Here is an 11,663-nt window from a genome sequence, read left to right as displayed (position 1 = left end):
GTTTAATGCCTGGAACGAATGGTTTTCCTACCTTTGTGTGTAACTCTGATAATAGAACAAATAATATCTTACAGTGCCTTACAGCCCTCATCTGCATCATCTACTGTATTATAAACTCATTGCCCAAAATAGCCTTCTCAGGTGAGAACACCAATGGCCTGGCGTATTGTACAACCAGTGTCTCTTGATATGAGAAGAATTTAATCCTACTCTATCTCCAGAAACAAAACAAAGAATTCCTTCACTTACACTAAGCTATTAAGCAAATAAAAAACACGGAAGACTTACCATTAGCACTTCAACCTAAATTCTATAAAATGCCTACTAGCTTAATTTGCTTGCTCAACTTAAAACCTGATGATTTAATTTCATTGCTCTAAGCATTGAAAGGTCTGGGTCAGAAGAGACCTTAAAGACCATCCAGTTCCAACTCCTCTGTCATGTACAGGGACACCTCCCACTCCATCAGGCTGTCCAAATTCCCATCCCAGTTCTGGGACGTGGCACCCACACTCTTCTGTGCAGCCTGAATTTCAAGCACATACATAAGTCTTTCTCTTACCTTCGCTGCCCTCCCTGATAAATAGCCTCTCCCCATTTGTACTGCAGATCTGATGACAGTAACACGTAATCTCTGAAAACAGTTGTTCTATCCTCTTCTCAGAGAACAGCTAAAACCATGAGCAATGCACAGTAGCTGTGCTCTACTCTTCCTGCTACAAGTAAGCCCACTTAAATGTTAATGCATTATTATTTTGTCAATGCAGTTATGCCTCATCAAACCCCTTTCAGTTAAATGTTCTGTAACACCATACTTGCACAATCATCTACTTGCTATGTATATTGTTAGAAGAAAACTTTCTGCAGCAAAACATAAATAGTTTAAAATGATGTCAAACTACTACAAGTATTTCAGTTGCAGGAAAAAAAAAAAAAAAAGAGTACTGGATGCCACTTTTCCAGAAACGTTGTTAATGAGGACTATTTTAGTCTTTGTTGATGAGGAACAACAGGCTGTAGCATTTCTTGAAGTTAAGAACAGAAAAACTTCAAGTTTGCAAAACTTCAGTGACTCACGTTAGAGCTGCAATGGGGTTACTGCAAATTTCTACATCAGAAAGTCAGTAAATTATTTTTTTATAGATTAGTCTCTCAAAGTTGACTTTTTTCTTTCTCTTCTGAATGCCAAATTCCTGACTGCTTCTCCACCACCGAGACTTCATATCTGGATAGCTGACATCTGTAAAAACACTTCTAATGAAAACACTACTAATACAACCCCCTGGGGAAACAAATTAAATGAGATCTAAGTATGCAGCCGCCTTTCTACAGTTCTGCCTGTAACAATAGTAGAGCTGGTGCTTCCTATCCAAGACTTGACACAGGTCACGAACATTGAGGCACAGTAGTAGCAAAATAAATAATTGTGTAAATATGTAATAACTGGTATAAACACTTCAGTAGCACCTACGAGATATGATAAAGGACTTCCATCTTTAGCTATGCATTAAGTTTTATCTCGGTGGATGGAAGAGAAGAATATTTATATCGCAGTGTAGTACAGCAATGGAATGAATACTTGAAAATTCAGTGCCAGACGTAATATTGCTGCTTCCCTGCAACAGCAGCTTTGAAAAGGCTAGGGTTGAAAATGTTGGGTAACTGCTAAAGTATGGAAACAGTAGTTACAGCTTCACTCCCAAGTACACAATGGTGGAAAGATCTATTCATAGCTACATGTTTTAATAAACTAGTTTTAAAGGAAAACACTTCTTATTTCTACAATTCTAAGATTTCAGTCCTTGAATAATTAAGAATTTAGAGAAATTTTCTGATAAAGCCTAATAATAAGTGAAAAAGTGCTCAATTTCCTTGTAACAGTTCTCAGAATCTTAGTTCATGCTCCTTGTAAAGGTGTATAATTTATTTATTTATTTATTAAATAATAGATATTATATGCAGATTATATGCAGATTTGCTGCTTTGCTTTCAACTCAGCACTAAATAATTTGAGTCAACTACTTGATGGTAAAGATTAGTAATAGCAGGAAGTCCTCACTGCAGAAACAGCTGGCACCCCAGGAAGCAGGCAGGGGTCCTCTGGATGAGGATTATCCTGCACACAAGCTGTGTTTCTAGATGTCCTCATTTTCAATTAGACTAATGCTTTACCTTTAGAAGATGAGATCTGGACAAATACAGGATATAATTCAGTAACGAAGTGTCCTTATTTAGAGGAAACTGCAAGTTCTGTGCCCAAATAGTAAAGACGATAAAGGTGTGACAATGAACTAATTTGGCAATAAGAACAACCCAACAACCCTTCTCTGCCTCAACATCCCCATTTATTACTATTTATGGGCATTTAAGTTTACAGAAAAACAGCAGTAAAATCACTTGTTCTAAAATAATTTCACATTTCTTCAGTGAAATCTGGCTACACCAAAGTTAACATCATGAGTTTGCCAGAATGCATAGCTGTTGCTTCTCCTCTTCCCTTTCTTCAATGCACATAGAAGCTGGACCAAAGTTATACACAATTTCCAGCAGGATTTTTTTTGCTGGGGATGTTAAAATAAGCTTAAATGCTATTTATTCTTGCCATAAAGAGAGATTACGATAGAAAATAAGAGAATTTTTATTTTCATTTTTAATAAAAACAGTACTTGATCTTTCCACTGAATAACTATAATGTTTAAAATGGCTTCGTGGCAACAAAGAGCCCATGGAATCCAATGTAAAAATATAAAAAAGCAATACCAAACTGCAGTCTGCAATACCTATCTACAACAAGTATGCATCCATATTTATTTCTAGATTACTTCAGAATGAAAGACCTCAACCTCTTCCTGCACAATTTGAGTTGAAATATTAAACCCAAAGTATTGTTCACTATTTTATCCTAATACAAATAATGAACATGAAGCATAATGGCTGTATAACCAAAAAAATTCCTAGGGAATTAGGAAAACATTGTAACACGTGCTTGTCATCCTGTAAGTACTGAACTTTCAGAACACAAAGTGGCCCAAAGAGCTTAAAATAGCAGGTTGAGGCATTTTTTCCTCTTAAAAAAAAAAAAAAAAAGTTGACCTACTGTAAATTTTACTAAATATTTTGATTTACTAGAAGAAAACTAATCTGCATGTATTCTTTCAAATTTTACCACCTCATGACTGCTGTTTCCTGTACAAATCACAGAAGAGACTATCAGAAATTGAAAAAATGAAATTAACTTCAAAAGTCAACTGATCAGTTTAATTGTTCCAAGCACCAAAGACTGTCATATGACCTACAGTAATAAAGAAAAGCTTTGTTCAAAGAAATAGAAAAAGAAACACAAAGTCCTTAATACTAAAAATATGAGTTTATTAAATAATGTAACACCTGAAAAATCATAGAATTGGTTAAAAAATCACCAGTCATGAAAATGCTATTATACACACTCTGCAATCTTTAAGTCTAATGGACCCCCTAGTGTTTGAAAAAGAAACTGCACGTCTTGCAAAAGTGAAGCAATTTCAGGAACAACGAAGTCTTCTTGGTAAGACAGAAGAATCCCGTTTCATTTCCAATAATGCAGGATTATGCAACAGTGCATGATCATGCATCAATGACAACAGAAGCACTAACATAACAGCATAAAATTACATGCCATGAATTTGTGCAGGATTTATCAAGGTGTTACTTGCTTTACTAGTGGAGTAGAATCTTTTCAAACACCTTCAGTTGAAAAAATATAGGTGTGAGAGGCATCACAAAATAATTTCTTATATACTTTTACTCTGATAAACAGTAAGTCCTCATAGAAAGTAACATCTGAGAATAAGTAGCTACATTAAAACTTTAAGGGGCCTAAAACCCAAGCTTTTTTAGCAGGAAATGGGCCCATGCTAGGCAAGTCAGATGCACTATCCTATGATTTATACCATGAAAAATAGGAAGGCAATACATGTACAGTTGTATCCATGCAAGTACACTGAAAAAAATGTTTTGCATAGGGTCTGTTATGCTTTGCCTGAATAGAGATATTTAACACTTTTTCAGTACTCAAGATTGAAACTGAGAACCATGGCAACATGACAAAAATCCCCATTAAAAAGACAGTGCTGTAAGTTTATGTAATTAGCTAGGTCCATGTGAATGATTTTACATCTACTCAAACAGAATGGAAGCTAGAAAAAACAAAAACTTTTTCAACTACTATGCAGAAATTAACATTTCTCATGGATCTTTCTTCTGGCTTTGAACAATTTGAGGCTATCCTTTTCACACTTCAACAATCAAATAAATCATCCTAACAGCAATGAGAAAACACAGATTGAAATACGTGTTAAAGAACTGCAAACTGAGTAGGCACTGATTAAGGAAAATGTCTTAGTAAAACTCTTATCTTATGCATGTGCCCAGCATCTGAAATGTTAAAAATGACTCAAATATAGTTTCTCACACGGGACAAATATAAGAATGCACATGTATTTATGAACAAAGCCTGGGCTCACCCTTACAGTCTTATGTGCAAAGCTGCTAGGACAAAAGCATTTTCATCCTGTATGATCATACCAGTTACTTAACATTTCAATCAGTTTCAGTTTCACAAGGTTTGGGAGCTCCTTCCCTTCCAATTAAATGCTTGCCTCTAAAAAGAAAACTTAACTGTAGAAAGTAGCTATATTCACTGCAGTTGCAGAAGTAAAAATTGATTAGTTTGTCATTTAATAAAAAGTGACATTTATTCAGGAGCTGCATTTTGGGTCAAAATTAAGAATTTCAGAGAATTAAGAAAATCACAGAAAAGAGCTGATGACACTTTCTCCAAGTATAGTTGAGGAACTCTAAAAAAACAATTGAAATACTGACCAAAAAACTGAGAACAATTATTAAATATCTTAAAAATAAACACAGCCCAATTGTGGAAAGAGTGGTAGAAAACACTTCAGAATATAAATATATTTGCATGTATAGGAATACAAAAACACTAAAAACAGCCACCCCCTTTGAAACTTAAAACTTCACTTAACATTATGCACTGCAAATATTGACACTGACTTTAAAAACAGCTAAGAATGTGCAAATCTATGCATCACCATACATTTTTGAAGAGAAAGGTTCAAAAACATCAGTAAGCCTATTCAAATTCAGGCTGTTTTTTTGTATGCTTTTATTTAGTGGCATTTCTTTTTGCAATAGCCTCTCTGATTTGACGATCAAGTTCACTTACAATATGATCTTCATGATTATACACTCCTGTTCTTAACAAGGTATCCCTCTCCTCCATCAGACGTGAGAGATAATCATCTGTGTTCTCATTTGATTTTCTAGTATGAAGACTATCCACTTTATGTGCAGAATTATCTCTAACATCTTGAAATTGCTTTCTCTCTTCTTGTTGCTTTAGCCTGATGTTGATAAAATGGAAGAGAACAGAAGATGAGTATTAAAAACTGCTTTGCTTTTCATACAAAAACCACACATCTGCTGATATAATTAGTAAAATAAATAAATTTATAAAAGATGAAAGTTTACCTTGTATATACTGAAATTAAAAGAAAAAAAACATAAATGAGGTATTGATATGATAGCTAAAGTACTCTTCTTTAATATGAGTACAGTATAGTAATAATTACTACCAAAGCTCCTATTTTGATTTTGCAAAGCCACTCAAATTACAAGGTTTTGATGTGCACTGTTAATTAATGTACAATATTAATGCTGACAGCCATAGGAGGACAACTTAAGTTAGACAGACTTAAAAATGTAATGTATCTCAAATAAAGACAAATATCTGCCTTTCACCACCCCTCTCCTGTAATGCAGTCCTCTCTAAACCTGAAGGTTCAGAATAGATACAAACAAAAAACCCTGATGTTCTACAACAATATTAAAACCAAAGTATACTGACTTTAAACATAGATTTTCTATAGTACATTACTGTTGCATTTTACAAATTTGCAAATTTTTACCTAAGAGACACCGAAACATATTCTATTACCGCACTGACAGCCAATTATATATGATTTAACTGAACCTTTTCTTATTTGGAGATAGAGTTCAAGAAGAGAGGAAAAAGAGGAATCTCACAACTGTTCTAATACCTGTTAAGTTCATTTCTGATATCCTCCAGCTCTTGTCGGTCTGTTTTCCCCAGCTCTTTTTCTTCTGCTGCCAAATAGCACAGCCTCATGTGCTCCAGCTCTTGCTGCTGCTTTTTAAGGCGAGCCATTGCATTTTCTTGTTCACGCTGATGTGTGAAAGGATAAAAGCAACCCAGTTAACTGCACAGTTATACATGGAAGTGCTTGTTATAACAAAACAAACAGAACTTCAGGAATGAAATCACAACAGTTAAATTTCCTGTATTAGTAGAAATGCAGAAGTTAAACAAGATGTCTTAGTTGTTGTTATCTACAGTGTTGTAAAACTGTTACAACTGCAGTAAACCTATCCAGAGCAGATTACCTGAAGTCCAGAGATATCTTTCCATTAACGAAGCAGCAAAAGTGGGACAAACCTCCTCTACAAACACCAGCTTAAGCTTGTAAATAGAAAATTTGCAAAACTGCTGAAGATTCTCAGATTTTTTTTTCTATTTTGAATTACAGATTATACAAAAATATGTACTATTAAATAATAAAGAATACACTGAATTACATACACAAAATGCTAAATAGCTGCAGAAAATCCCCATTACTGGCCCTGCAATATCTAGCATCAAAACTTCAAGGATGACTTGCCAAAGCTGCAATTTATGTTGAATAAGTAAGCCTCAAAAACTTAAAACTCTGGCAAGGTTTCCTTTTACAGTTTTATGGATCTATGCAAAACCTTAGATAATTTATTTGGTGCATTTAATCTAACCAACCTACCTATTTGGAAAGTCTGTTTGGTTCTAAGTTTGCTTTTTGCTTTAGCATCATGTATAGAGATGAAAAACTACGGTTGGAATCCCCTATCATCCTGGGACACTGAACAGTGTCTTAATGACAAGTATGCTGCTTTCTCTCCTTGTTCTCCTCCCATTTTTGATACAACCTTGATTACCAACTCAACACAGTCAATGAAAAAGAAAGCCTGAGGTGAAGTGGCAGTTGATTCTGTAGTGACACAGAACAAAGTAGGAGAGGGTCACAGAAGCATTACGGTTGGAAAAGAACTCTAAGATCATCTAGTCCAACAGTCATCCACCATCAATACTGCCCACTAAAGCATGACCCCTGAGTTCTTCATCTACCCTTTCCTTAAATGCCTCCAAGGGCAGTAACACCACCATCTCCCTGAGCAGCCTGCTTCAGTGCCTGATCACCCCTTTTGAAAAGAAATTCTTCCTAATATCCAACCTGAAATACAGAAAAACTGTATAGTGTGAGCTTACTGTTAAGTTTTGATATCATTCTGATCTCAGTTATTTAATTGTTAATACAAAGTTTTATACTTATTACTGCAGTAAAGAACTATTTTCTTTCACGGACACGAGCATATTCATTATACAGCCAACCTAATACTTTCTGAAAGAATCTAATCCTTGTTGTCAGCTATCTTAGTCATAGGCATCTTCAGAACTCCTTGCTGATAACCATTAAATAATAAGAAAATCCACATTTTGCAAGGTATCAATAAAAGCAAAACTCTAATTGCTAACAAGAGCAGGCAATGAAATACGGAAAACACTCATACAAGATTACATGGAATCACAGGATGAATGTAACCAAAGCATTTTTATACTAAATCCAAAATACCACTCAGGCATATTAAAAGCTGCTATTTCAGTGAGACGGGCCAAATTGACTAAAGAGCAATTTGCTGAACAGATACTAGCAATAAAGCCCACAAGAAAGAATCTTGCCAAGGAGTTTCTACAGTTGATAGATGATAGAAGTATAAAAAAAAGCACTTGGGAAAGATAAGACCAAAGTCCTTCCTTTTCCATCAAGTCTTTGCTGCATAGAAGACGTACAGACTCAGAATGAAGTAGGTCAGGTTTTATAACAGAAAACAACAAATCTGCAAGAAAACAGTAAGACATCATTATTGCCAACAGATATCTATCCAAGAGTTGTATAGAAATCCAAATACAAAGTTGTAAGACAAACTGATCATGTAATCTATCGATCAAATCAATGCTGGCAACCAAAGAGTAACAACAACTCTCCACCTCACCTCCCTCTTACTTATTAAAATGAGTTGAAAAAAAAACAAACATACACAGACTTGCATACAAGCCTCAGAAACATACAGGATTTATCACTGGAACCCATTTCTATATAGGCAGTAGCTTTCAGGCAATAAAGCCAAGTTTCCAGTACACAGTGTGGTAGTGATCTTACTGGTAGTAAAACCAGATGTTGCTCACAATGCACACTGAACTGGGTTGTTATAAAGACAATACAACAGAAATTTAACACAACTGAATTAGATAATGAAAATGGTGTATTTGATCACCCTGATTGTCTAGAGCACAGAAATATGGAGGCAGATCAATATTTACTTATTTGAAACCATCACTGTTTGTGTTGCCTTCACTAGATCTAATTAAACTGTAGTTCTTTTCAAAATGAAGCAAATTAAAATACTGCCAGATTTCAGAAAAAAAAGTTACTGAGATTAATACTTGAAGCAAAGCACCAAACAGAAAATTCAGACTACATAAAACTGCTATTCAACTTAAAATTCTAAATTATATCTAACCTCAGAAGAACTGTTGCACCGTACAAATCCACAGATTTCTGCTTGCCTGTCCCTACAGGTAAAGCATCTGTACAGTAATGCAGCCTGCCAGCTACTACTTTTCCTGGTCAGACACTAAGTCTGAAGAAGTTTGTTATGCCAGAAAATACACACTGCTGTACACATACAGCTTGCATATCCAGATTCTGCTTTTGAAATTCATTTGGATTGTAGCTTAGTTTTCCTGTTTGCTTTATTCGAGAATATTGGGACTCTTGAAGGCCACCTTTAAAGATTATGTAAGAATGCAATTCACAAGCAAAAGGTCTTATATGGAGGAAGAAATCCATGCTACTCAGAGGATGAGACATTTTCTTAAATGAAGTCAGAAATCCTGATCTTCTATAAAAAGGAGGCCTTCTAATGTCATTTTCTCCTTTTCTACCTATGCAGATGTGTAGATATGATCAGTTTCAGTCCAGTGAATTGTTACAGATTGTGAAAAAAGGATGAACTTATTTGGGAAAACAAAACTTGCTCTTCAGCTCAGTTAATTCATGCTCTAATTGTACCCAATTCTAAACTGTCACTACTGTCATGGAAAGCTGGATATGATTGTGAGTTTGTCCATTTTCTTTTTGTTTTTGTTTAAGTCTCAGTAATTGTAGGAGACAATTTCTTTTAACACATGCCAGGCAAACATAACCTGAAAACCAAATATTGGAAAACTAATGCAAACAGAGGAGCACTCATTATTAGCACAGCAAGACTTCAACTGGCCAGAAGAAAGTGGCACCCTTGCCTATTAATTACTTCAGTAGATTAAAATGAAGCACATAATACATACAAATCCAACAGCTGTGACTATACTGAATGGAGGTATTGTAACCCACTCCTTTGGCTTGGAGGGTGTTACGCACATCTAACAAAGTAAGATTTTGAAAATATTCTTCAAAGTTGCATCTTCAGAGAAAAGACACAACAGTTTTGGCCTGGGAATAGAATTACGATTACAATTTGATACCTTACTCTCTGTGGCAAGAAAGTTCAGTGATTCAGAGCTTTCTGCTGCGATAGCAGACTGATAGCAAAAAGAAAAAAAGTATGAAAGAAGTAAACATTTGAAGAAGTATATTCTCTGAATATTCAGAACAAAGTCCTAAGCTAAGTTTCAAGAGTACATTCTTTGCTCAGGACAGTATTCCTAGATTTGTAGGGAAGTAATGGTCAATATATAGAGTATTATGTTCTCCTTTTCTCCATAAAGGAGAAAAACTTTTCCAGTATATTTTGTTTCCAAAGATAACACCGAATGGGGTTTCTTTCTAGGAAAGTGCAATTAGAATTTTAAGGTGACTTATACAACTGTGATATAAACATGACAAAATATTTACCACTTTCTTGTTTGGGAATAAAGAGAGAAATTAGATTAATTTTAGTCCTGTCATACTGCAAAACAGTAATTTCTGTAGCATGTTAAAAAGTGTCATACAGTGACCCTGGATAATATGATCTTAAACCAGAAAACATTCAATAGAAAAAATCAACAGTATTTTCTGAGGAAGTATTTCTCTAGCATTTAGCTTAAGTTACAACTCAGGAACTAGGACATGAAGGCAAGTGACAAGGATTATGCTGGTTCATTTCTCATGGATCCTTTATATAATTTAAGTTACGTACTTCGTAGTACCTGATAAATATGAAATTTCCCAAAACAAGTTTTTGACTCCTTTAAATGTCTACAAGAAGTTGCAGGGTGAGTAACAGCGCATGTGCTCACAGACAGCTAAGATTTGCTACAGCCTGAGAGAAGGAAGAATTCCTTATTCACAGTGGTGACACTGGTGCTGCTTGCTTTATGAGAGATATTCAGGTACTGCATCCACTCTTGCTATCACAGTTTAATAATTCATTTTTTTTTAAACCAAAGAAGAAACTGAACTCTATTTCACATCAGTATTGAGAATTTAGCAGAATTTACTGCATAATCTTCTAAAAAGACATTATATTTATGAAATAGTACTAAGACAGTACTAATAAAACGAACTGTAACATTTCCAGCCTCATGTGTAACATCTTCATTCTGTTCTGTGTTCATTTAATTTAAAAACAAGAATGTAACTGAATACATCAAAGTGAGTACCTCAGTGCACATAACCTTACACATAAACATATTTAAAGCTCTTACAGCAAAATATTTATGCGGTCATTTTATGCTACTTCCAGAGAGAATATGCTCTTACAATATATCCTAAATTGAGGAACATTTCAGATTTATTCGTAATCGCTTATTGTACCCAGTCAGGCAGCTTTAAGTAAATTCAAATTTCTAGAAGACTGTGTCTTTAAATTTCAGGTAAGGAATCATTACAGAATCATCATCTGGCCAGACTAATGACAGTTATAGAGATAAGACTTACTAGAAACTCCTGCAAACTTAATTCTTGCATTACAACCTGAGTATCAACAGCCATGATAGTGAAGTAAAGCAACAACAGATGACTAGGAGGACCATCTGCAAACTACTTTTAATTTTTAGCACTTGAAAACTATTTTCACAATACACTTAATTGGCATAGGTACTCCTCCTTCATTACCCTCTTAGTTCTTCGCGATGCTGTTACTTCTTTCACTTCTTACTTTTTTTTCAAAGAGTAAAAATGAAAATTTATCAATATTCCTTTTTTTTTTTTTCCTATCATTTTGATATTGTGCCATCCTTCCCTTGATTTTCCCTTGATTCCCAAAAACAAAGTCAAGCCAAACAGTGCCTTAAAGTCACATACTATTTATCAGATTGTTTACTTTCTCTTTACATTGTTTTAATGCTTTTCTTCATTGGTTTCCACGTCTAGCGTGGACCTTGAGAACCATGAAGAAGAGTACTGTTTTAGGGCTGGCACAGTGGAAACTTAAATCGTGTTTAGGAGAAACACTCAACATTAAATAAAAATTAGCCAGCATTAAGAAAACAAAAATTTCAATTACAATCAAATTGT

The 11,663-nt window shown here is 34.7% G+C and overlaps 1 protein-coding gene across 1 annotated transcript in view; it reads right to left on the bottom strand.

Annotated features, from left to right (window-relative positions):
* Positions 1-3,348: 3,348 nt before the first annotated feature.
* The window catches only part of CEP120 (centrosomal protein 120), a 38,540-nt gene continuing 30,225 nt past the window's right edge, over positions 3,349-11,663 (bottom strand). The window contains exons 19-20 of the mRNA XM_085213199.1: positions 6,096-6,241; positions 3,349-5,399 (exon numbers count right to left, since the gene is read on the bottom strand). Of these exons, the coding sequence (XP_085069325.1) occupies positions 5,162-5,399; positions 6,096-6,241 (384 nt within the window). The 3' untranslated portion in view covers positions 3,349-5,161. The remainder of the gene's footprint in view (positions 5,400-6,095; positions 6,242-11,663) is intronic.

The sequence above is a fragment of the Meleagris gallopavo genome, chromosome Z, assembly GCF_905368555.1.
Source record: "Meleagris gallopavo chromosome Z, MGAL_WU_HG_1.1, whole genome shotgun sequence".
In the NCBI taxonomy this organism is placed as follows: Eukaryota; Metazoa; Chordata; class Aves; order Galliformes; family Phasianidae; genus Meleagris; species Meleagris gallopavo.
This window is presented reverse-complemented; position numbering and strand designations above follow the sequence as displayed.